The sequence below is a fragment of the Asterias amurensis genome, chromosome 18, assembly GCF_032118995.1.
Source record: "Asterias amurensis chromosome 18, ASM3211899v1".
In the NCBI taxonomy this organism is placed as follows: Eukaryota; Metazoa; Echinodermata; class Asteroidea; order Forcipulatida; family Asteriidae; genus Asterias; species Asterias amurensis.
Window position 1 is genome coordinate 12,339,745 of NC_092665.1, and position 27,967 is coordinate 12,367,711.

The window sequence follows — 27,967 nt, forward strand, 5'->3', positions numbered from 1 at the left end:
CTTCGTCTCGGGTACCATACTCCCCCCTCGAGTGTACAAAATGCCATGGACCCCCCTCACAGCATGCAACAATTGTATATAGAGTGCATGGCCATAACGAACACAGACTTTTAAATAATCAATGTGTTTAACAACATGTAGTTATAGAGATATATTAGAGAGACAATTTTATTTGAATACTGCATTAAATGTCATTTTTAAAAACATCAACATTATGAAAGTTTAAAACTACCATTACAAAAAACGTTAAATCAAGATTGCTTGAATTTGGTGTGAACTCAGCTACAGTAAGTATCTTTCTTTGGTGTTAACTTGTACTCTGAGATGCAGAGAAGCAATCGTGCCCAATGTCTTAAGTGCACCAGGATATTGGGTGTAACGATCAGCACACATTCAATATGCAGTCTCGCTTACTTTCAGTGATTAAGAGAGCCACATAATGTGTAGTTCAATGCACCGTAACCAGCTCAACCAGGATGTGAACCCAGGTCAGGGAAATATAGTCCCACAAATAGCTTACGAATCTACATGTAATGATGACGTAAACTTACTTAACAAAGCTACTTGCGCCTGTGAAGAATGCAAGCCCACCATAGTGTACACCGAGATGCAGAGAAGCAATCATGCCCATCATCTTTAGTACACCATGATACAAGTCCATCATAGACACTCTTAGTACCATTGGTCACTCATATTTTTGCCCTACTCAACCACGTTGCTTCGTACTAGATAACAGAAACATAAACTGAAATATATTAAACAATGTAAATCATTTTTCTGGATTAATTTACCTTGCATTTTAAACTAATGAGTGTGTCTACATAGAGTTGTAGACAAGTCAATCAAGGTTTGTCAAAGTGATAGCCTAACTGCTCTAGCATGACACTACTGCTCTTGCAAGACTGCTGGCTCCCGACTCGCAGGAACTAGCAGTCTCTGAGGATAGCAGACTATTCTTGGAGGAGCGCTGTTGCGCTTTCACTTTTTAACGACTTGCCTACAACTCCAGCGTCTACCCTGCCTGGTAAGACAACATTAAATCAGTGCTAGTTAGTGGAATGCATTGATGAGAATTATTAGCCGAGGTTATGAAAAGCCCAACTACCCTAGCTACTAGCAGCTCTTTACGAACTAGTGTTTACTCTTAACCCTCTTACTCTTGGTATCATTATCCAGTGAGTTCAACAACCATTTGAAACCTTTTAACTGCATGGGTTGTGCATGGTGACACAACTGTGCACAACAACAAGCTGTGTATGTGTACATGAACTCACTCCATGACATATCGTATTGCAGGTTGGTATAGTTTATCACTCAAATGGCAGTAGATGTTAAATAGTCAAACAGTAGGAGGGTTAATTATTATTTAAAATGCCTTTAAACCTAACGAGCTGCTGTTAACTCAAAAGTGTACGCTCAATCCAAGAAATTCCACCATCAAGCTAAAACTTTTGCTTCAAGATCGTTATCATATCACTCGACAGCTTGCACAACCCGTCCCATGTAAACCCTTAGTAGGCCTACCCCTTCTACCATATACTAAGATAGTTATCACAAATTTAAGCTAAGTACCGAGTATTCATCGCTTTGCTAAAAGCTACCTGTTTTAAGAAGTTTCACTGAATTGGAAAAGTACTGTAGCGTACGACAAGATTTTTAAGCACAATTTTTTGTTATATAAATACATATGAATGGGAGACTTTGCGATGCTAGGTGGCAGCAGACTTACCCAGGTAATTTTTTAGTGTTTACATGTTACTGAGCGTGCGCACATTACCAAGAAGAATCTGGATTTACCTGGGTAATCTGCTTAACAAGTAAATCAACGAATTTACCTGGTACATGTATGTCTACTGCCACCTAGAGTTCAATAAGTCCCCCATTGGTTCAGAGCCATGCCACCTGGGGCAATAAAGTCATAAGCCATTTGCAAGTCAGATTAAAAAAAGTTCTTATACAATGACTCCATTAAACTTGAATTCTTCAGACTATAGACCGTATTGAATAACCCCTTTTATTGCTATGAAAGTTGCCAACTTGTCGGGCAAATCGTATGCACGTGTAAGCGCGTACATCAATGAAGCACACAGCATTCCGGGTTTGAGTTATACAGCACATGCACGCAAACACACACAGAAGCATGTTGTTGAATGGTGACGTCATATTCAATACAGTCTACAGAAACAATTGCTTCGTCACATGATTTCTGGGCTGGCTTTTGCCTAGTTACATAAGACACGTAGAACACCCATACCCAATTTTGAGTAAATGTTTACGTCACAACCAGGTACCAGGGTTGCCCCCGAATAATTTGACATAGCAACTTGTGACTGAGCAAGTCATTGTACCAGACTTTCTTAAAATCCAACTTGCAAATGGCTTACTTTACAGGCAACCAGTTCCAGGCAATCTTCCAAAAGAAACACTTACACATTTCAAACGTCACTTTAATTCCTTGGGGGCGCAATTTTATGGCTCTGCTTACCGCCGAATTCTGCACTTACATTCACGATTCCCTGCTTACGTGCAAGCGCTGAATTTTTTGTGCTAGCCTTAAAAGCGTATACTGCCTAGTAACCAGTAACATGGAGTACACATGGGCAGAAGCTAAAATTCGCCGCTAACCCGTGAAATACGCTTGCCGTAAGCACAGCATTCCCTGCTTCCGTAAGCGCCGATTCTGTGAATACGGTAAGCAGAGCCATTAAATTGAGCCTGCTATATTGGGGGAAAAAAGCGTTTACAGTGCAAACAAAGTGTTTCTTTGGGGCACAGTGCAAATAGTTGCCTTTGAGATTGCCTGCGTGTGTCAAGGCCCTAATAAGGACAAAACAATTATCTAAACCTAGCAAGGACACATTATTTACTTTCTAAAAAATTAAAAATGTATTAATCTAAGCAAAAATACTGATGATTATTAGTTGCACAAATCCACCTTGCATAATTAAACACAACAATTTTAAGTAAATAATTTTTAAGACATAATCAAAATGGCAAAATAGTCTACAATACGCCAGCTTTTAAAAAAAGAAAATCCACAAAATCTTTGTTGAAACTGCTTGAAAATTGTTTTGAATTACAAATCAGCGAAGGTTTGGTCCAAATAAGGAGAGATATTCAAGCACACAGAGCAGAGTTAAAAATAAACCAGAACATGGCAAAAAAGTTCATAAAATGGCAGGTTTAACAAGAATTAACTTAAACGTTGAAAATGCTGTTTCACAATTTGGTGGGAAAATGCTGCTCGACAATTTGGTGGGGAATATTTTAGTTGCATTCTTCGGTCCAGACAGCCAGAAGAAAACATTTTATTATTCATGGAGTGTGCCCAAAACCCTGTAAGCGTGAAGTGTGGATCTGAGAACGGAAGAAGTCCACATGTACATGTAAGGTTGGGATTTGAAAACACACTATGTGGACTTGCACACATCCACAGTGTTTTTTGTTTACAGTGTTAAGGAATATGTTTTGGTCTAAAGGACACAAAACAAAGGAATTTTCATACAGTGTATGCCAGACAGAGCTGTTTGGGTTTGTATGGCAGACGCTCCGAGAACATTTTTCAATAGGAACAATAATGTAGGTCCTCACTAGTCGGTTCTTTGTTTTCAGGTGTCCTCACTAGTCATTTTTGCATACAAAACCAATAGCGATTGCTTCAATACAGGAACAATAGAAAATACAATAGGTGTCCTCTAACAGAATGGTCAAACACGAATGCCTGTGTTTAACTGTGTACATGTACATATGCAGATTATTTAACATGATATCACAGTGAAGGCCGACTGAAGTATCTGGGCCCAATTTCAAAGAGCTGCTTTAATCAAAAGCACAAAAAGGAGCTTAAGCACATAAAATATTATATGCTTACCAGAATAAGGCTACCAGCCAAAATACTGTATCACATGTACAATTCATGACTGGTTTCCTGTTCATTACTGCTAAGCAGATAATGTTTTAGCAATATTTTCTGCTCAAAAGCACAAAAGCAGCTCTATGACATTGGGCCCAGATCCTTAAACAGAAGTGGATGATAGTGAATGGTTCAGAGTGTTGGTGTTCGAATCACTAAAATGCTTAGTTAGTTTGAAAAACGTTCAAATCTACATTATTTGCTTCATACAAATAGTACACGACACCACACAACTTCTACTTAAAAAAACAATTAAATATTCAAAAAAGTGACATCAACCAAAATGTGCGCAAGTGAATGCAGTGAAAAGTGCTCTAAAAATATTTGTTTTCAAATTTTAAGAGAATTCACACCAATCTTTCAGACCTTTTAAAAAAAACCTAAGAAAACATGTGCTAGCTTTTGGCTTTGCTGCTACAGTGTTATTCATTGCGTTGAGAACTCAACAGCCTCTTCGCATAACTATTGTCAATGTTTTAGACAAACACGATGAGTACTTAAATTTTTTACCCACACACCGTGTTAGCTCTGTATACTTAGTACTTTCCAGAGTCCTGTAAAAAATATCACAGGCATATTACTCGGGTGGGATTCCAACTGAAGGGTCGTGTGTTTGAATCCCACCCGAGTAACATGCTTGTGATATTTTTCACAGGACTCGGGTAAGTACTGAGTATACAGTGCTAACACACATCGGTGTATGGGTAAAAACCAAAATTAATATTCTTTATCCCCGATGCAAATTTAACATCTCTTATTACGATTAGTACTGGTCCTACCCTTTTGGTCCTACCCTTGCAGTCATGTTCCCTTCGACTTCAGCAGCAAAGCCAAATCTATAATCACAGATTCAAAAATGTATGATACTCACGTCACATTAGGTACGCCATACTTGAATTTCCCTGTGAGAGTGTGTGGCGAACATGTTGTGCAATCATAAAGGAAACCCTTTTCTGTCCTCCACATTTTTAAGATCCATCAAATCAGATTTTCCCACACTTGTAATTTACAGATATTAGTTACAAAATCTTAACTCGAAAAAAGGAATAAAAAAGTTACCACAATCCAATCCCATGTGTTACCCTGTACCTTCTTCATATGCCTTATTATTTTCCCTTCCCTAACTCTTACCCTCCCCAATGTTTCCTTGCACCCAGTCCAACCCATTTAAACACCTTTCTACTTGTTTTATTCATTCCCTGTACCCAGAATCACCAATCAATACCCCCCAATGTTTCCTTGCACTCAGTCCAACCCATTTTAACCCCTTTCTACTTGTATTATTCGTTACCCTGTACCCAGAATCACCCACCCAAACCCCCTTCTACACACAACCTCCCTGCAACCTTCTCATCCTAGCAGGACATTCCATGATGGATCTTAGTTTTCTGCTTCCTCTGCCTGGTCTGTCTCGGTGTTCTCGGGGGCCTGTTTGGGGCGGCAGCGGCCCTTAGCGCCACCGTCTGGGTGTTTGGCCTTCTTTCCCTCACGGATGAAACATTCAAAACCTGAATATATAACAACAAAGAATAAGTCTATATAGGATTTGAGGCATTGCAAGGTGAGGTATCAATGTATATTTGGTTTGCGGTAACACCATGTGTGTATCTACTTGCCAGTAGTGCTGGGCGAATAGTGAATTTTTGTTATTCGGATACCGCTGGCCAACTATCCGAAATTAACCGGATATTCGAATAGTTTTTTTTTGCCGCTAGAGGGCGCTATTTAAAAAAAAAAAAAAATTAAAAATATTTTTTTTTGCCGCTAGAGGGCGCTGTTCGTTTGTGAATGAGATCTTATGGGCGGATTGATATTAGTTTAAGACAGTGTCACTCGGTTCATTCATAAAAATGACCGGATCTAATTTAAAGATGGCGATTTGCTTTTTCTTTTGATCGTGATTGACTCTACTTGAAGGAAAACTTTTGTAATCTTTGAACAAATTACGTCAGAAATGTCATTGTTTTAACTCTTCACGGAGGTGAGCATAGTTAAATACTTAATATATGCTGTTTTATGCTGTCTTAATAGAAGTTTCATAAGGATTCAGACAAAATATTCATATCAGTTGTCGCCCGACGTCCGCGGATATTCGGATATTAAAGAATATCCGGTTACTCGGTTGTAATTACAGAATTATCCGGTTTGTAAATAGGTATTCGCGCCCTATGCGGATATCCGGTTAAGAAAAAAAAGGCATTCGCGGTTACGGATAGGAAAACCTATTCGCCATTAACCGGATATTCGAATAATTCGCCCAGGCCTACTTGCCAGGTAGAGTTGTTCTTAGAGAACTGTCTTGCTTTATTCTACTGCCCCAAAATTTGAATCAGAAAGCCTTTCCTTAATGTCCTCTTTTCGCCATTCTACTTCACAACGACTGTATAAACTACATAATTTGACACGTCCTAGATGTCAGGCAGCGTTCTTACCTTCTGAGCACACGCAGTCGTTGAAGCACATACTGTCCTCTCCCTTGTTAAAAGCCCTGCAAGTCTGGATGGGTCCTCGTTGCTGACAACAGCTCCCTGTAACAAAACGAAAAATTACAAACATGCAATAACAACATTTCTGAAGACACTGGGATGTGAAGTAGCTTCTGTACGCAAAACAAAACTACGCTTACCAGACTAAGGTTACCAGCCAACATATGTAATCTGTGCAATCTGTGACCAGTTTCCCGCCTCTTGTTTGCTGAGCAGCAAATTGTGAGGCATTGTTTTCTGCTAACATAATACATGTATGCAGCTCTGTGAAATTGGGCCAGAATTGAAATCAGTTGACACCATTTGACCTTGTGACCTGTCACAGCCTAGCAATTGAGCGCACCGGATTCAAGCTCTGGTGTTTCTGATAAGCAGAGTGGGGGTTCCAATCCCCGTTGTGAAACTTGTGTCCTTAAGCAAGACACTTGACCATGATTGCTTCGTAAAGGCGGGGAGGTAGTGCCGCCTGCTCTACCAGCCAGGCTCCTGATGGATAATATCCAAGCCTACATCCCTACGGACTGTATAGGGGATAACCCTGTTTCAGCCCCAGGAGTAGGTGGCAACGGCCCCTGGAAACACTGTTGATTTGTAGCCCACATGAAGTGGCCTTCAGGCCTTGCATCTGGCGACTGGCATAAAGACAACAAAATTAAACAAGAACCAATTATAAAATATTTAACTTTTTACATAAGTACTTACCGGCCATACAGTCTGTATGTTCACTACAGTCCGAGGTCTTGTTGGCTTGACGTTCCATCTTCTTAGCTTCTTTACGGGCATGCTGACGCTCCTCCTTGCCGACTTGATTCTCGGCTCTCTTGGCTTCTTTACGGGCCTCCTTACGGGCCTGCTTATCCACGCGACCGCCGTGCTTACCCTCCGATTTGGCCGCGTGCCTCATGGCCTTGCGTTCCTCCTTGGTCATGCTGGGGGCATTCCCTTTGGGACCTACAATATAAATGTGAAGGAGGTGGGGGGGGGTGGTGTTGAGAGCAGAATAACAATGATTAGCAGTGTCGTTCAGAAGCGCCGTCATTTGGTGATTTCGCTGTCTTTTTCAGTCCTCGGAAATGAGTAAAAACAGTGTCACCAAAATAATTTTCTTCTCAGTTTTAGCATGAAATAATTTCCATTTTACTGAGACAAAATCATTTTTTTCCCCTCCAAAAATAATTTAGTCTGAGAAAGGTTTCAGGCATAAAGCCTTTCTAATGCACAATTCTATGCAATAAGGCTTTTCTTTCTTTCGTTAACTTTTTTTTCTTGCAACTTTGATGACCAATTGAGTCCAAATTTTAACAGGTTTGTAGTGCTAAGCATATGTTGGGACAGATCAAGGGAGATGGCTGGGCTTTGACAACTACCAAAAGAATACTCTGCCGATCTACAGAGTGAAAAGACACACGAACAAGGTAAAACATAACAGTACAAAAATATCACGGCAAAAAACCTTCATATATCAAAGTCTTATAAAGCGCACGTGCATGTACATGTATCTACCAAACAAGGTACTCAAGGCTCTTAGTACATGTACATGCATATACAAACTTTCAGAAAGATAGGTTATTGCAGTGATGAATTCTGAGACCCAATTATTCAGCACCTTATAATGGCTTAAAAGGTGCTACGGCGCATATAGCAGCCACAGCCAGGAACATCGGGGTGAACCCCTTCTCTTTTCGATAAGTGCACTGGGTTCTTTTACATGCGATACACAACACATGGGACCAATGGCTTTACATCCCAACCGAAGGACAAAGCAAGTGTCTTGCTTAAGAACATAAGTGTGGCGGCTAGGGATTCGAACCCACACTCTGCCGATCAGAAACGCCAGAGTTTGAATTCGGTTCTCTTAACCGCTCGACCACGACACTTCCACAATGTCTATATTAACAACTAAACATCATCCGGAGTGACTCATGTTAATGTGAGAAAAGTTTCTCCTTACCTCTTTTCTTCTTTCCTTTCTTTGAAGTAGTTGGCTCCTCTTCACTTTCTTCCGCCGGTTCCTACAATAAAAAAATGCCATCAGAGTCGGGAAAAAATAACGGGAAAACCCACCCTTGTTACCGCACGTTTCGCCGTGTCATGACATGTGTTTAAAATAAATCCGTTATTCTCGATATCGAGAAATGATAATTGTTTTAATGTTTTCTCAAAAAGTAAAGCATTTCATGAAATAATATTTCAAGGGAAGTCTTTCACCATTACCTTCTGTAAACCCTGTAAGTTATTTGTCAATCTGTGAACTTTTAATTTTTGTTCTGTTCCGAAAGTGTCCATGGCTTTAAAATATTACTTGCTGAGATGCTGTAGTTTTTGAGAAATGAGTAAAACAAGTCACAAAAAAAATTTTCGTCTCAGGAGATGAACATTATTTTAGCAAGTACGTAAAACGTATTTTCATGACATTGTTTTACTCCATTCTCAAATTTCTACAGGTTTGTCAGTTTATGGTGGATTACATACATTGTACATGTACATGTAAAGTGCTTACACTGCCAGCAACTGTTTTAAGAGGTGTTAAATTTGCATTGGGATAAAGACGATCTACCCATACACCGATGTGTGTTAGCACTGTACACTCAGTACTTTCCCCGAGTCCTGTGAAAAAATATCACAGGCATGTTACTCGGGTGGGATTCGAACCCACGACCTTTGCAATTCTAGAGTAGCTGTTTTGATAGCAAAAACCAATTGTGTAATGTTTCTTTAAGTACCTGTTGAACATCGGCAGCTGGTTCAGCAACAGGTGTACTGGTCTCCTCAGTCTGTCCTCCCTTAGTCATAGCATCAAAGTTGACCATCTCATCAACATCTGCAGAGAAGATCACTTCTTAAAATCAACAACCATTCTGACAAAAGCCAAAACTGACCGTTGCCTTAGCCTCACTAAAGCCCGGTTCATACTTCCTGCAAATGCGAATGCGAAGCGAATTTGACGTGAATTTGACGTCACAACCCTCTTTTCACAGCGATATTCGCAAGTGAGTTGAGTTCAACTCAACTCAGTGTGAATTTCGTTGTGAATTTGTGACGTCAACGTTCGTATCGCATTCGCATTCGCATTCGCAGGAAGTATGAACCAGGCTTAACTCTCTTGATTTACACCATTACTGTTTTTTTTCTATCACAAACTTTGCAAGAAATTTGTCCACCCGACTATTGATAAAGATTTAGAACTGAACTTTCAGTGTCCTTTTTGATACAATACGAAATCAGCATTATACTCACAGGCAAAGTTCTACTTTAGTAACAGTGGTCCACTGGCCAAATGCTCGTTTAAAGGCACTGGACACTTTTGGTATACTCAAAATAATGGTTAGCATAAAACCTCTGTCCCCTAGGCCCCACACCCTCACTATCCCCTGTGCTTGATCCAACTGACACAGTTCAGTGAGCACACACCCCCCACACACCACCCAAAGGCTCCAGAGCAGGTTTCACCATGCATCACCGAGCTCCATTTCCCGTCTCTATTTCCCGCCTTCGTGCATCACCAAGCTAATCTGCCTCCACAGTACTTAAGCGACATGCAGCATCAGGGTTCAGCTTTCTCCAGAAGACGATCAGAGCATACTGATCGAAACGTCGAGTTGAAACCAACGATTTCTTTTCAGAACCAAACCCCCCCCAACTCATTAGAGATAGTCATCACATGGTGTTACCGCAAACCTTTCTATATCGTATTTCCACCATGCAAAGATTCAAATCCTACTTAGAATAAAACCTATTGTCCCTTTAGTTATCAGTGAGAAGACTGGTCTTTTGGCCACATTTAGAGTTGAATAGTGGTCAAGAGGACTAGTCAGACTTTTTTCCAAGTGGTCCGCCCAGCCAGTTCAGTCTTGAATTGAAGAGCACCCTTTTTAAAAGGAACATGCAATGCCTTTAACCGGGCGAGTTGGTCCATAAAAAGCATTTGAAACCGTTTGTTATAAAATGCATGGTTAGAAAGATGTTTTATAAGTAGAATAAATGATTCACACATATGCCTTGAAATTGCACGGTGTTCCTTATACATTGGGAACTAAACTAATAAGGCATGCCATGTTGTGAAGTCAAGTTTTTGACTCCATAAAAATGGCCAACCGTGTTAGTATGCAGAGTAAAAGGAAAACCACGCAATTACGAGGCATGTTTGTGTGGATCGTTATATTCTACTTTTAATCATCTTTCTAACCATTTCGGTTTCAACCGCTTTTCATAGACCTACTCGACCGACCCAAGGCAACATGTCCCTTTGAGATGATTCATGGACTAGTGCAAAGCTGATGGGCCAGTGAAATTTCAAACTAACCATGCTAACAGGTCCTTCTGGCTTGTCACTGCAAACATTTAAAGGAATGTTACAGAATTGGTAAGAAACAAAAATCGTGAAGATCACAGATTTACATAAAACTTACACGGTCTAATGATGATGATAGTTGAAAACATCCCTTGAAATATTTCTGTCTGAAATGTCATATTTGATGAGAACTAAATAATCTAACTTCGCGTTTGGAGTTTATCGCTCAGTGAGCGTTTTATTCATTTTTGTTTTGGCATCAATGCAATGCAAAATTTTGTAATTTAGATTTTTCACTATTCTCTTGTGACCCACATGGCCGATCGATCTCAAACTTCTACAGGTTTGTCAGTTTATGTATATGGTGGATTACATAAAGTGCTTACACTGCCAGCAACTGTTTTGTCAGCGAAAAAACAATTCTGTAAGTTCCTTTAAAGGCAAACACTGCAATTTGTACACTTTGCAGACATACTGAACACTCCAACTTCCACCAGAAAAAAATTTTAACATTGCTGGACTTACGTGTGCTTTGGTCTTCCTCATCATGTCCACCACGCCCCTTTTTGTCCTTCTTGCCCTTTTTATTTTCTTTGTTGCCGCGGCGACGATTTTCACGATTGGATTGCTCCGCTTCTGAATAAAAGAATAATACAAGTTTTAGCAAATATTACATATTACACATGTTTATCAAACAGTCATGAAACTAAAAACAAAAATAAACTTTGACTCGATCCATCAATCTCTGATGTCAACCATTCTTAAATAGTGCATATCACCGTGAGGTCCCTATGCACTGTAAAGGGGAAATCACCAATTTTACAAAGTAAACAGAGATGCTTTCATTCGGGTTCTGAATTGTTCTGATGTCTCAGCCTGTTTTTTAACAACCAATGGAAGACTGTTCCATAACTGGACTGCTGCAATTGGAAAGAGCGTGAACCATACAATTTGGTTTTTGATAATTTATAAACAAGTGCTAACAAGTGAGAAGCCTGCTTACATTTTGTACATTGCATCTTTGGTTTTGAAAGCCCTTCTCAGCAATATGGCATATAGTACAGTTTACATGGTTTATGGTTTTATCTCATTTTCTTATGAATTTGATCTTAGTCATAAATTATTTGAACAACCAACTTAAAAAATAAAAAGATACTAAAAATTATAATTATTTTTTCTTTTGGTGGTGGTAAAAAAAAAGGATTTCCGTTTAAAGGAACATGTTGCCATTATAGATCGGACGAGTTGGTCTATAAAAAGTGTTTGTAACCGTTTGTTATAAATTACATAATGGTTGGAAAGACGTTGTAAAAGTAGAATACAATGATCCACACAAATTTGCCTCAAAATTGAGTGGTTTTCCTTATTCCTTTGCAAACTAACATGGTCGGCCATCGACGAGGTAAAAAGAAAACCGTGCAATTTCGAGGCATGTTTGTATGGATCATTGTATTCTACTTTTACAACATCTTTCTACCCATGCATTTTATAACAAACGGTTACAAATGGTTTTCGAAGACCAACTTGACCGTTCCAAGGCAACGTGTTCCTTTAAAACAGAGAATCACATCTCTGATGGACCTACCTTCTTCAGCCTGTCTTTGCTTTCGTCTTCCTCTAGCTTCAGTGATATCAGCCAGAACAATCAGGGCTACCAGGATAACCACTAGGGCCAACAACAATCTCATGATGATGATGGAGTGATGGAATGCTGTTTACAATCAGAAAACCTTCAAAATAAAATGAAAAAAAGCATTTGAATTCCATGTAACCCTCTTTGTTTTTTTAAGGCAGTGGAAACTTGGTAGTAACTCAAAATAATTATTAGCATAAAACCTTGGTAACAAGTGATGGGAAGAGGTTGATAGTATAAAACATTGTGAGAAACGGCTCCCTCTGAATTGACATAGTTCTTGAAAAAGAAGCAATTTTCCACGAATTTGATTTCGAGACCTCAGATTTAGAATTTGAGGTCTCGAAATCAACCATCTGAAAAGCACACAAATTCTTGTGACAAGGGTGTTTTTTCTTTCATTATTATCCCACAACTTTGATGACTGATTGAGCTGAAGTTTTCACAGGTTTGTTATTTTATGCATACGTATGTTGAGATACAGCAAGTGAGAATACTGGTCTTTGACAATTACTAATAGTGTCCAGCGTCTTTCAGGAGCGACCCTACTCATTCAAAGGCAAGATACTACAGTTGTCATACATGTACATAGCCCTTGAAGTAACCCACGCCACCCACAGGAATTGCCATGGTGCCCTGTGCTTTTGCTGGGGTGCCCTTTGCAAAGTTCCAATTCTGAATATCCCCGCGATATTCTCACGAGACTGCCGGCCCCACGAGACTACTGCCCTCTTAAATTGATTAAGACATATTCAATTTAATAAATACCCCTTACAAAAATTCTGCATTTTGATTGGTTTTGAGCGCGTCTTGTGATTTTTATTACTAGAAAGTCGCATAAACTTGACGTGCCATAGCAATCATTGTACTCTACTCTAGCCATAGCAACCAACGTACTATCCCCACAGCAACCAGTGTACTACACGTATACCCATAGCAACAGCAGCTTCTTGGTACCTAGACAACCGTGCACAATATACGGTTGGAGTTTATTTAAAAGGCATGCTCTGGCTTCCGGTACTTTGTTTGCACACAAAGGCCCCATTATGCGGCTAGGACACCATTCTCCTCGTACAGCATACCTTAACTGCACTATTTTCCTTGAAACCCATATTTAAACAACAGTTGCCTTTTGTTTTGACTTGTACTCAAATCAACCAAGCGGTAATTGCGATGTACTTAAATGCATTATTGATGCAAAAGTCAAGTAAATCTCCAATGGTTCAAAATGACTCAAAATTCTATACCCACTGCCGAGCATTCTGGAAAAAAAATACAGAGGTTTAAAGAAACCATGTGCCTCATACATGTACATGTATCATTTTCAAATATATTTGGATACTTTTTTTTAACCCTCATATCGATATTATTATTATAAATATTAAAATTTAAACATCGTCTTGGTGATTCAATTATCAGTATGATTTATACGCTTTATTATAAATGTTATTAACAGAAAAGAAAAAAGAAAAAAAAAAACTAAATAAAAATCAGATTTGAAAGCTGATAATAAGCCGATTCAATATTGCAGCTGCGCATGTTCATTACTGCTGATAACGCAATTTGTTTATCTCCCGTGACCTTTTGACAATAAACCCGGGTATTGTCAAAAAGGTCACGGGAGATAAACAAATTGCGTTGTCAGCAGTAACGGACATGCGCAGTTGTAATAGCGAATCGGCTTATTATTCACACTTTTTATTAAATTTTCTATTTTTTTTATTTTTTTTTACAAATTACCATGGTAATTTATAAAATGTCATAAACAATATTTTGAATAAAATGAAAATAACTGCTGGCTATAGAGTCATACACAATAACACTTGTATTTTTTTTGTAATCACTGCAGATGTTTATTCCACATATGGCTTCCCCTGGAAACCAAACTTTCTCGTTTGCCTTGAAAACGGGAAAACCTCAAAACAAATGGGACCAGTTGAAGTCATCGAAGATTGTTGTGTGGTGTGAATATTTCAATGTCCATCAAGTTTTAATATATGTTTGCATATTATTTCCCATACACAAATGAAGGTAACTAGGGCATCAGTTGATATATGGCGTCATTATTTTTTTCCCAATTCAAAGAAAAAGCCATAGGCCTAAATACCGTGAAAACAGGACAGTGGTGGAACACATTTTCTAGTTTTTGTTGCTGTGTGTGTTTTGATGTTTTTAAAGCCTGAACGAATAAATAAATAAATGGAAAATAAATAAATAAATAAATATATTATAAAGCCTCATCAAGGATTGTATGAGCCAATTCCATGGCTCTGCCACTCAGTGCCAGCAGTGTCCATGCACCAGCTGTGTGCGCCCGTAAAAAAAGGAAAGATCGTCCGTACGACCGACAACAAATAAAATAGCGTCATCAACAATCAATCAGCTGTTGTAAGAAAACAAAAACGAATAGGCCTACCCTGAAGTCGCCAAGCACTATGACAACGAAATGATAGAAAAAGTAACTAATCTCAAAACAATGACTTACCCGAATCCTGTTCAACTCTTGACCTCAATTAAATCAAAAATTTCGTGAAAATTAAAGATATTTTGTGCTCTTCGACGTTTACCCCGAGTTCTACGAAGAAATGACTCATCGGTTAGACGGGTCACCAGAAACCAAATGAAAGTTAACGTTCGTAGAGTAAGGTAAATTTGCACTTTCAGAAGTCGAGGTATCGATCAGTCGTTTCTTAGGTAAGTGATAGAGGGCGCCCTGCCGTCTTATTATCTTTTCAGTTCAGCTTTTACATTGTTGACACAAGTGGGAGAATAACATAACAGGCAATTTATATTTTCAGCTATGAACAAAGAACGAGTAGGCATACGGTGGAAAATGCATAAGGAAGGACAGGCGTTTTAGACACAAAAAAGAAGAAGAAGAAGTAGGCCGAAAATAACACTAATGACACGGGGATCTAATGTTTCGTGTCCACATTAGGTAGGCCTAGTATGGAGTAAGACTGATCAACCAGGTAGAGTTTTTTTAATAAATGCAGAAATAAATCGTATGGATAAAGTAAATTACCAAAAATGATTAATTCTAAAAGGACGCGTGAATAAATTAATTAATTCTAAAAAGACGTACATGAATAAAATATTAATTAACTCTAAAAGTACGTAAGAATACATTAATTATTTCTAATCCGGGCGTTTGTAAAAAAAAATTCAACTCAACATTCAATAGCTTCCAGTTAGGTTTCGCTTTAATTTGATCTTGTTTTTTTTTTGGTTTTTTTAGGTGTGGGATCGATCGTTTTCTTCAAATAATATGGTTACATGTAAAATGCATAGCAGAGGCACATGACTTTACACGACCTGATGTCAGATCCGAAAGAATCATAATTATGTTATTAACAATATTATAGAATAAGAATAATCCAATAAATAATTATGTCGCTAAATGGAGGTGAACAGCCTTTTGAGGAACTAAAAGCAATATTCAACGCACACACTATGGCGCATAATAAACAGCAGAGGTTGCAATGAAGCGGCTAACGGCGATAACATCAACTGGAAACTGAGCAACGCATTTTAAAGGCACTATGCACTATTGGTAATAATTACTCAAAGAAGTTGTTAGCATAAAAACTTACTTGGTAACGAGTAAAGGAGAGCTGTTGATGGTATAAAACAAGAGAGAAATGGCTCCCTCTGAAGTACGTAATTTTTCGAGAAGCTCACGCAATATAAAATATTCAGCTCGAAGTCTTTTATTTATAGGCCTACATGAACGCACACAAAAAAGTTGAACAAGGGTGTTATTTCTTTCATCACTCTCTTGCAAGTCAATTCGATGATCATTTGAGCCCAAATTTTTTACAGATTTGTTATTGTATGCATAATTTTAAGTTGGAAAACAGCAAGAGAGATTACTGGTCTTTGACGATTACCCAAGGTGTCCAGTGCCTTTAATTTGGCGGGATTGTTTTACAACCGGGTTTATTACATAAGGTGCTTGATTCAGAGATGCCGTTGAGAGCCCTTAAGCTGCAAGGGTGTCTTATATTAATTTATTCTATTTCTATTATTATTTGCTGCCTCCGGAGATCCTAGTTAAGAATTTACTGACGTGCGTTTCTTACTGCGGGGAAAATTGCAACGGCAATTCAATGGATAACGCTTTGCTCTGTTTATAATGTATTGGCTATCCCCAAGTGAATACAAAATTAATTTGTTGCTTTATCCTGTAATATTAATGTTCATCATTTTCCATCTATTTGTTGTCCTTGTTGGTATCGGTTCTTTTTTTTATTTTCTTCCACATAACACATTACATGACTAATTAGAATGTGCACTAGGTGATTAGTCGTAATGATTATTCTCGGAACCAGCAAACAAAATGGCCGCTGCAATTGTTGTCACGTGATCGTTGGGTAATGCTCATTCTTTTGCAACGTCACTGCCCAAGTTTTTCTATGGAAAGCCATAAATGCAAAACAAAAAAAAAGATCGCTGTATACTGTTTGTAACAATTTTACAAAATTATTCAAAAATTTAGTTGCTGATTGTGTTAAAAGCAAAACAACTAATTTTGAGAGGTATTTTATTTAAATGAAAGCTTGCAGAAAATTTTGAATTTGGTTAAAACATCTGTTTTTACGATTGAGTGTTTTACTAACAAACGGCCAAACATGCCAACCGCAAGGCGGTTTGTTGATCAACAAAAGAAAAGTCTATAATGATGGATGCCTTAGATGTCTGTGATAGTGGGTTATTTTGATGTCTGTTATTAACATGAAAATATTTCAGTGGCATGCATTTAAACATCTTTCGGCACTCAGCACTCCTGAGATAGCACTCTTCTTACCAACAAAATTAATTGTCACGACAAAAAAAAATCACTTTTTTTTTAATTTTGCGAAAGGTCTGCGAACAACCACTCTGACAATATATTGCTGTTTGATTTTATATGTCGGCTCTGACGCATTCCTCACAATTACATGAAGGACGGGGTAATTAAAAAAAACCTCATGTAACTAATTAATTAAATAAGAGTGCATGGGGGCAACATGTTTGATGCACGATCTATAGTGCGGAATCACGAGGCTATATTTTGGCGCCCCTCCTCAGCGGCAATTTCCGATTTGCCGGAGCATTCAGGCATTGGTTGCAAAATGTCAAAGACATGCAGTATTCCCACTTAGTGTATCTCAACATATGCATAAAATAACAAACCTGTGAAAATTTGGGCTCAATTGGACATCAAAGTTGCAAGGGAATAACGAAAGAAAAAAACCTTGTTGTACAACTTTGTGTGCTTTCATATGCATATAAAAAGGCTTCGGCTGAAGAATTTGTTATTTGAGTAAGAAATTACCTCTTTCTCAAAAACTACGTTAGTTTTAGAGGGCCTTTTCTCACAACGTTTTATATAATACTATCAACAGCTCTCCATTGCTCGTTACCAAGTAAGTTTTGTGCTGTTACAATTATTTTGAGTAATCACCAATAGTATCCATACAGTCCCTTTAAGCCTTCGGCATATTATCGCTGGTCTCCTAAGCTGTGGTTAGCCTTGGATATCAAGCTGCCAAATTATCAGAAAAAGAAGAGAAAAAAAGAAAAAGAAGAAGAAGAAGAAGCCTCGTGCAGAGCGTACCCAGCTGCTGATGGTGTGAAGTCTCCAAGTTGATTACATCATTGCAAACTACCCTCATACATTATTTCTTCGGCCTTGCGGGAGGCCCTCGTTGACGTCTTGCATAAGAACTCATGCATTTTCGTAGCTAGCTAGAGCCAAGCATCATCGCATACAAAATGTGTAACACCTTGGTATTACGTGAGTGGGGATCAAATCGTGTCAAGAACACGGACACCTCCGGTCCTTAAAGGCTCTGGACGCTATTGGTAATTACTAAAAATAATTGTTAGTATAAAAACTTACTTGGTAACAAGCAACGTAATTTTCGAGAAAGAAGTTATTTTCCACTAAAATATTTGAATTTGATTTCGAGACCTCAGAATTAGATTTTGAAGTCCCGAAATCAAGCATCTGAGAGCACACAATTTCGTGTGACAAGTGTGTTTTTTCTTCCATTAATATCTCGCAACTTTGACGATCAATTGAGTTCAAATTTTCACAGGTTTGTTACTTTGTGCATATGTTGGGGGATACACCAAGTGAGACATTTCGAGCATGCGTGACATGGTCGTTTTGCTCGTAACCTTACTCGTAAGCATAGGCCTACTCTTGTAATGCTTAGCTACTTTTGTGCTTAAAGACACTGGACACTAATGGTAATTGTCAAAGACCAGCCATCTCACTTGGTGTATCTCAACATAATATGCATAAAATAACAAACCTGTGAAAATTTGAGCTCAATTGGTCGTCGAAGTTGCAAGATATATATAAACGAAAAAACACCCTTTTCTCACGAAGTTGTGTGCTTTCAGATGCTTGGTTTCGACAGCTCAAAATCTAATTCTGAGGTCCCGAAATCAAACTCGTTGAACATTACTTCTTTCTCGAAAACTACGTCACTTCAGAGGGAGCCGTTTCTCACAATGTTTTATACTATCAACCTCTCCCCGTTACTCCGTTACAAGTAAGGTTTTATGCTAACAATTATTTTGAATAATTACCAATAATAGTGTCCACTGCCTTGAAGCAGCTCCATGAATATTAGATTTGGTTTTTACCCATACACCGATGTGCGTTAGCAAGGTATACTCAGTACGTTCCCGAGTCCTGTGAAAAAAAAAATATCAGCAGGCATATTACTCGGGTGGGATTCGAACCCACGACCCTTGCAATTCTAGAGCAGTGTCTTACCTACCGAGATTGCCCGGTAGCTAGGAGAGGCACTTCGAATCCTACGTTTTGGCAGCGGGATACCGCAACGGTATAAAATTGGGCCCAGAAATAAAAGAGCCCCAGTATCCTCAATACAAGGGCCCTTTAACCTCACCACTCGTCATCATCATCAAGCAGTGCGCATAATTAGATTGTCTCCATCAGGACCCCCCTCATATCACGTCGGTCACCTGGCAACTCATCCGTAATAACATTAGGATGATGTGATCAATGTGGAGGAACACATGCACTGGCAGTGAGTTACATCTGGCTGAGTCGCTTTAAATGAGACTCACCTGCCGTCTGCCTTTTACAATTTTGTCACAGTTCCCCGGGGCTTTTTTCCTTTTCAAGGAGAGCATGATGGCAAGTGGATTGTTCAGTCATTACAGGGGCAGACGGTCCTCAGTTGGGTGCAGATCATAAACATGCTGTAACCCGATTTGTGTAATATCTTTCACTTTTTGTATTGTCTTAAAGGCAGTGGACACTATTGGTAATTACTAAAAAAAAAACACCACTTGGCAACGAGTAATGGGGAGAGGTTCAGTGTTAGTATGAAACATTGTGGTAAACGGCTCCCTCTGAAGTGGAGTACCTTTCGAGAAAGAAGTAATTTTCCATGAATTTGGTTTTGAGACCTCAGATTTAGAAATTAAGGTCTCGAAATCAAGCATCTATAAGCACACAACATTGTGTGACAAGGGTGTTACTTATTTTATTTTTATCTCGCAACTTCGGTGACCGATTGAGCTCAAATTTTCACAGGTTTGTTATTTTATGCATATGTTGAGATAACGCAAGTGAGAAAACTGGTCTTTGACAGTTACTAATAGTGTCCACTGTCTTTAAAGAAATCTAATTTATCATTGCACCCATGCAGATGCCAGACCTTGAGTGTTGCTAAACACATACTTCACGGGCCACAAGCTTTAAAACCCTGCAATAAAAAGGGCCACTGTACATGTACACACTATGTGACATGCATGATATATTTTAATAAGTCCAATCCACATGGTCAGCTCATTACCAACACCTTGATATCCTAAGCTGGACCTTGCCACACGTCAAAGAGGGGTGTCAAGCAAGAGGGGCAACTATTTGGTTAGAAAGGGTAAAACTTTGTGTACGAAACTGATGTGTCAATTAATAGCAATGGGATGATACAACACCAAATCCAAAAACTTATCAAATCAATAAGCTTAAATTAACCCAGGCAAACCTGGAAAATGTAAACAACACACATTGATAACAAAATCGTTGAACAAATAAAATGCAATCAAAAAACACCTAACATATCCTATACGGGAAAAGCCTAAAACGAACCACAGGGGCGTTGCAAACTAACACTAACTCTGCAGGACCATGTGTAGGAGGGATCGTGCGGGGTTTTAACGGCCTTTATTTTCGATCCAAGCATAAAAACAGAACGGGTGAAAATCTGGACTCAATTTGGCATCGAAGTTGCAAGAAAATCAATGGATAGGAACTGAAAACCTTCCTTGTTGCATGTATTCTTAAAATTATACTAAAAAGGGACACGTTGCCTTGGATCGGTCAAGTTGGTCAGTGAAAAGCGTTTGAAACCGTTTGTTATAAATTGATATGGTTAGAAAGATGTTTTTTATAAGTAGAATATAATGATTTGTGAATATAGAGTTTTTGACTCCATAAAATGGCCGACCGTGTTAGTTCGCAAAGTAAAAGGAAAACCACGCAGTTGAAGGCATATTTGTGGGGGTCGTTTTAAAATATCAACAAATATCCTGACAAGCTCTTTACCATTTCCAAGTCATTTCCGAAAGTCATCGAGTTCTCAACACAACATACAACCAAGCAAAGCTCCATCTGACCCCATGACCTGATAGGCTGTTTTTAATCGGATGGCCTCAACATTAGCAAGGAACCAAAATAATTAGTCTCCATCCGAAAGTAGGACGAGGTCATGCCACCTTTGATATCAGCATAATTATGTTATCATACATTATTTATTTATTATTTATTTTATTTTAAATATTTAGACACACAATGATTACAAATGGGACCGGGCTGTCAAGGTTATAGTATAAAGTATAAAAACTGTCATCTTAAAGACACTGGACAAATTGTCAAAGACCGGTCTTCTCACTTGGTGTATCTCAACATAATATACATAAAACAACACACCTGTTAAAATTTGAACTCAATTGTCGTCGAAGTTGCGAGATAATAATGGAAGAAAAAACACCCTTGTCACACAAAGTTGTGTGCGTTCAGATGCTTGATTTCGGGACCTCAAAATCTAATTCTGAGGTCTCGAACACAAATTCAAACAATTATTTTAGTGGAAAATCACTTCTTTCTCGAACTTCAGAGGGAGCCGTTTCTCACAATGTTTTATACTTTCAACAGCTCTCCATTGCTCATTACCAAGTAAGTTGTTATGCTAACAATTATTTTGAGTAATTAACAATAGTGTCCAGTGCCTTTAAGATGTGTACAACAAGACCCCTGCCGTCGAAAAAAAAAATATAATTATATAATTATTAGAAGGAGATTGCATTCAAATGCTATTGAAATCACACAACGGTAAAACAAAATTCCACAAAAGAAAATAAAAAAACTTGCTAAAAACAACATCTATAAAACACCATGAATAAAATAAAATAAAACTGGTAGGCCTACCATCTTTTAAAACCATGAGGCAGGGAAAAAACCTCCTATACCTTGTGTTAACCCAGATTCCTAGTTGCCATTTATCTCAAAATGGCGTATGCTGATTGTGTGGCCAGATTGCGGATAGGCTTGATTCAAGTCCTGTTAGAGTGCGAGAGGTCCCTAAATTAAGCATATTATTATCCACCGTCAAAATGTAGCTATTTCTCCCGAGAATTGTGATCGCGCGCGGAACAGGGCCAAATTTCAATTCTGCGCTTAAAGGCAGTGGACACTATTGGTAATTACTCAAAATAATTATTAGCATACAACTTTACTTGGTAATGAGTAATGGGAAGAGTTTGATGGTAAAAAACATTGTGAGAAACGGCTCCCTCTGAAGTGACATAGTTTTCGAGAAAGAAGTATTTTTCCACGAATTTGATTTCGAGACCTCAGATTTAGAATTTGAGGTCTCGAAATCAACCATCTAAACGCATACAACTTCGTGTGACAAGGGTGTTTTTTCATTCATTATTATCTTGCAACTTCGACGACCAATTGAGCTCAAATTTTCACAGGTTTGTTATTTTATGCATATGTTGAGATACACCAAGTGAGAGAGAACACTGGTCTTTGACAATTACCAATAGTGTCCAGTGTCTTTAAAGAATTACTCTGCTTCCGTAAGCGCCGATTCTGTGCTTACGGTAAGCAGATTCATGAAATTGGGCCCAGGTTGGAACGCAGAGCATCACAAAACAATAGTTTTCTGGCGATGGCACGGGATTGCGACTTGAGTCAAGTCTATGTTGCGGGTTGCGCGCAGCCGGCTTCCGGAGGCAACTTCTGACCGAAGCGAGGTACGGCACACAACATGAGTATGGGCTCACCGTCTGTCTGCACAATTACAAGGACATCTGTCGCCATCGAAGAGAAACCGATTTCCTCCAATAACGAGGTTTGCTTCACACTGTGAGCTATCAAGGAGCAATTTATTTCACCATAGGAAAGTAATTGAGGATTGTGATTTAGTTTAGACACCCAAGCCCTCCACTGACTCACTTATCAACTACCCCTATCCCAAACAATTCCAGTCAACATCAGTATTCAAAGAAATAACCCAAGAACATTTCAGACCCCGTAGCAGCTGTTTTATTAATATGCACAAAATATCAGAATACTGTGCCTTATCTTGATTCAAAGAGAGTAAAAAGTACATTAGCAGTCGGACCATATACTGCATGTAATAGATAGTCCCTTTAAACCACTCTGCAGGGTTGGGATTACGCTGGAACCTCTTGAGCCTCATTGATCAACTGATGAGTGATATTTGTATAAAAGGGACCGTCAGTCGACAACTAGATATCTACATCCGTATCACTATAAATGGTACCACCCACCAGCGCTTTTCCTTTACACTAGGGACACTCAAATTGCGGAATCAAAAAAAGTGCGTGTGCGGCATTTAATGACCATGTTGAGAGAAACAATTAATGCCATGTCTTCCTCTTGATGATTATTGTCACATTCAAAGGCATGTACACTATTGGTAATTGCTATAAAAACTTACTTGGTAGGCCTACCGAGCAATGGAGAGCTGTTGATAGTATAAAACATTGTGAGAAACGGCTCCCTCTGAAGTAACATAGTTTTTGACAAAGAAGTAATTTCCACGAAAATACTTCAATTGATTTCGAGACCTCAGCTGAGGTCTCAAAATCAACCATCTAAACGCACACAACTTTTGCGACAAGGGTGTTGTTTCTTCCATTATTATCTCGCAACTTCGACGATCAATTGAGCTCAAAGGTATGTTTTGTGCATATTATGTTGAGATTCACCAAGTGAGACGACTGGTCTTTGTCAGTTACCCAAGGTGTCCAGTGTCTTTAAGATGACAGTTTTTATGCTTTATACTATAACCTTGACAGCCCGGTCCCATTTGTAATCATTGTGTGTCTTAATATTTAAAATAAAATGAAACATTTATAAATAATGTATAATAACATAATTGTGCTGATATCAATGGGTATTGGATCACAAAGGTGGCATGACCTCGCTTTAAAGTGTTTCCTGGTTTTATCTGGTAAGCCTGCATAATAGTATGTGGGGTGGGGGGGGGGGGGGCTTACGTACGAAACTTGCGAATGGGAAAGGGTACATGTTTGTTTTCATTCCTTCGAAATATTACGAGAAATCAATTTACAAGATGCTAATCAAAGCATGACACTTTTTTTAACAAAAAAAATAATAGTTAAATAGTCTAAATCTAAAGGGACATGAGATATAAAGAAGCCTACAAGTCTTAATCAATACTATATATGACATGTTGATATCATGACTTTAATTATCATAATTATGACTTTCCATAGCTTACTTATCTCATAAAATGTATGACTTGTGGTAAATTATAATTACAAAATGTGTAAGTTATAGTTATGACTTTCTTTATTTTGCCCACTGTCCCATTAATGCTTCCGTAAAATGTTGTTCCAATCATCCCTCGACATTATCAATCCCTCGAAAATATTGCTTCGAGGGAATTAAACATTATACTTCGAGGGCACGAAAATAAGGTTGATCTCGCGAGTCCAAGGCACAATTTTGTTTCTCGTTTTGTGTACCTGTGACCAAATGATTTAAAGGAACATTACAGAATTGGTTTTTGCTTACAAAACAGTTGCTGGCAGTGTAATCACTTTATGTAATCCACCATATACATAAACTGGCAGTGTAATCACTTTATGTAATCCACCATATACATAAACTGACAAACCTGTAGAAGTTTGAGATTGATCGGCCATCTGGGTCACGAGAAAATAGTGAAAACCCGAGTACACATTTTGCATTGCATCGATGTCAAACCAAAATGAATAAAATGCTCCCTGAGCGATAAACTCCAAACGGGAAATTAGTTTTATTTATTTCTCATCAAATATGATGTTTCATACAGAAATATTTTAAGGGATGTTTTCTATCATCATCATCACTAGACCTTGTTAGTTTTATGTAAATCTGTGATCTTCACGACTTTTGTTCTTTCCAATTCTGTAACGTTCCTTTAACACGTTTAGGTTTGTTACTTATGTTGAGTCACACACAGTGCGGGTAGGCCTAATATTGGTCTTTGTCGATACCAATGTTTGCGGAGAGCTTTTATAGACACGACTGAATACGTATTCACTTGAATTGGCTTGCAGAAATTGCTCAGTAGGCCTAACACAATTTAAGCAGCCGACGATACACCATTCGTAAACGCAATTTAATTAATATTAATTTCCAAATAAAAGCAAACCGTCTGTTGTTTAGATAGGTTGCACTCGATTGCCACATAAGATTATTTCATCTCTCCATTATGAAAAAAAAAGTCAATTATATGCGGCACCCTGACACTGGTTGATGGATATCTATTCTGAATAATAATTTTCTCCCTTTCCTCGTCTTTCGGCTAAGCTTCACTGAGTGTCAAGGGTCGGTGGTTTCCCGGTTTAATTAGGAAAACAATTCCAACTGATATAGTCCATTGTCCATAGGACACTTTGTCAGAATGTCAATTGCCGGTTCGAACCGGTTGGTACTGGCTCGAACCAGTCACACCAAAGGGAAAGTGCTGTGTGTGGAATAAATTGCCCCGCTTTTTGGGGGGCTGCTGATTTATGTAACAATGCGCGAGGCAACGATAACTGCTTGGATGTTTTTCTTTGTTCAAATCGGGGACTTACAAACTGATCGTTTGATTCATATATTGTTTTAATAAACTATATAAAACCTATTATTTTGAAGTTTGCAGAATTTACAATAATCAAGAAGGGGTAGGGGTGACAATATTGATTAGTTGTAATATGAAATATGGTTGTTTATAATAATTCATTTAACTATTCATAACTCTATATACATGGATATTCCGCAGCCGTAAATTCGGACATCGCCGTACCACTGTCAAAGCTCAAGAAATAAGACTTTTGTTTGATACCTCCGCCTTCAATGTCGGCTGCTACACTGGCCTTGTGATATGGTGGACACAGTTAGAGAGCCTATGGTCAGCGTGTAAGTTGGTAAATCCGATAGTCCTAAGCTTAAGTTTTTCCTTCCCCCTTTTTTTTAATGCAAGTTCGCCCAAAACAAGGCCAAAATCCACTCTTTGTATGGTGCTACAAGAAGAACAAATATTTAAAATGGAAGAACTCAGGGGTGCTGATGGAAGGAATTGATACTCTTCCTAAAAACAGTCTAGAATGTAGGATGGAGGGAAACATGCACCAGGCAGGAAGTTCCAAGGAGATGTAGTACGTGGAATAGCGCTGTTGGAATGGCTCCTTGTTCTACATCTGAGCAGTTTGAGAGTGTATGGGTGAAAAGAAGCAGAAGGGTACATACAAACCGAACAGTGCACTACTCCCACAGTGTGTACACCTTTAAGGACACTGGACACTTTTGGTAATAATTGTCAGAGACCAGTCTTCTCACTTGGTGTATCTCAATACATGTATATGATAAAAATAACAAACATGTGCAAATTTGAGCTCAATTTGTCGTCGAAGTTGCGAGATAACTATGGAAGAAAAAACACCCTTGTCACACTAAGTTGTGCTTTTCAGATGCTTGATTTCGAGGTATCGAAATCAAAGAAAATTACTTCTTTCTCGAAAACTACGTCACTTCAGAGGGAGCAGTTTCTAACAAAGTTTTATCAACCTCTCCCCATTACGCTTTACCAAGTAAGGTTATGCTAATAGTTATTTTGAGTAATGACCAATAGTGTCCACAGCTTTTAACAGGGGGGGGGGGTGTATTGAGACTTTAGCTTTTTATGTTACTGTAATCCCTGCCATTCAAATGTAGATGTTCAATACAAGTATAACCGGTGAAAATATAAACCCAAAAGGTTGAGTGTTTTTGAGATGGCCGACAAATACAATCTAAGAAACGGAATACACAATCTGAGAAACGGTTCTCGTATTATTGAAACTTGAATCGTTTTCTCTGAAACCACATTGATTTGAAGGGAATCGTTTCACAAAATGGTAGGCCTGTTATCAACAGACGGTGCTCCTTTTTTAACCAGGAAACTTTTTTTATGGTCAGTGTTTTTTTTTTAACTAGAGGTATACCCCCCCTTTTTTTTAAAGCACATTATTATTTGAGTACCATAATAGCAATTCCCTTCGCTGGCTAGCTGTAGTGTAAAAAAAAACGTTCCTATGATAATACACCTTTATCATGCTACCTCCATCTTGGTCATGTTCCTCGTATCGAATAACAATAATGAATGTTATCATCTTGTAATTATGAACCAGACTATTTTGTTCTTCCAGCCTCGGTTTTGTATCATTGATATCAGTGGGAGAAATTCAAGATGGCTACACCGTGATGAAGGGTCTGTAGTGTGCAAAGAACACGATATCTTTAAATACAGAGATATCACTGTATTGCATTCTTTGAGCGTATGTGAAAACACATTTATGGTCTGCCGTCGATTTCACCAAACTCGTCCTAACTTCAGATTAATCTTAGGACTTAGGACGAGTCCCAGCCCTGTACTGTATCATGCAGACCTTAAGATTACTCTTACGAGCTACTCGTTCTAACTCGAGGTAGGATCAATCCCAGCGTTTTGTGAAATCGGCTGCAGGTGTTATTAGTAAACATTTTCTTAGAAACATTTGCACTAAATAGGCCTGTCTTGAAACCTTCTGCCACATCACCAAAAAGCTTACAATTTTAGTACTTTATATATTGACACAAATCAACCCAACGGCTATTATAAAACGTTAATTTCAGTTGTGTCATCACTTTTCCAAATACTGTAAAACTTGACTTCAAAATTATATTATACGAAAACTATAGGATTAAAACTATGTATAGTACTGCTATTTTTTTATCACCCCGTATCCAAAGTTCGTTGTACAGCCATACATTTCCCAGTAAAAAATAATCTACATTAAAACCAGTATTAAATATGTCCGTCTGAAACACTTACCTTTATAAGCCGCTGTGGTGTTTCAGATAGTGTGTTAGATTGTTGATCTCTCAGTGATTACTCTTGTCCCTTTTCTTGTCTGCCAGTTTCCAAAGATAAAACAACAAACACCAACAGATGTAACTGCAGCTATAGCGTTCCTTGATGCAAAGATTTATGATATTATGCAGGTACCCAACGGCGACTGTGTGTATGCGTACAGTACTGGCAGGGGTTTACAGCGTATACCATGTA

General features: G+C 38.4%; 1 protein-coding gene across 2 annotated transcripts; it reads right to left on the minus strand.

Moving 5' to 3' along the window:
• Positions 1-141: 141 nt before the first annotated feature.
• On the minus strand, positions 142-27,948 carry LOC139950434 (uncharacterized). Of its 2 annotated transcripts, none has more exons than XM_071949115.1 (8): positions 27,734-27,948; positions 12,276-12,420; positions 11,216-11,326; positions 9,123-9,220; positions 8,351-8,411; positions 7,102-7,350; positions 6,346-6,441; positions 142-5,421 (listed from the first exon to the last, which is right to left on the minus strand). In XM_071949115.1, the coding sequence occupies exons 2-8, from the start codon at positions 12,376-12,378 to the stop codon at positions 5,294-5,296; spliced, it is 846 nt and encodes a 281-aa protein (XP_071805216.1). In that variant the 5' UTR covers positions 12,379-12,420; positions 27,734-27,948; the 3' UTR covers positions 142-5,293. The 2 variants fall into 2 exon arrangements, with proteins under 2 accessions (XP_071805216.1, XP_071805217.1); XM_071949116.1 differs by lacking the exon at positions 27,734-27,948 and adding an exon at positions 14,809-14,939.
• Between the last annotated feature and the right edge of the window lie 19 nt (positions 27,949-27,967).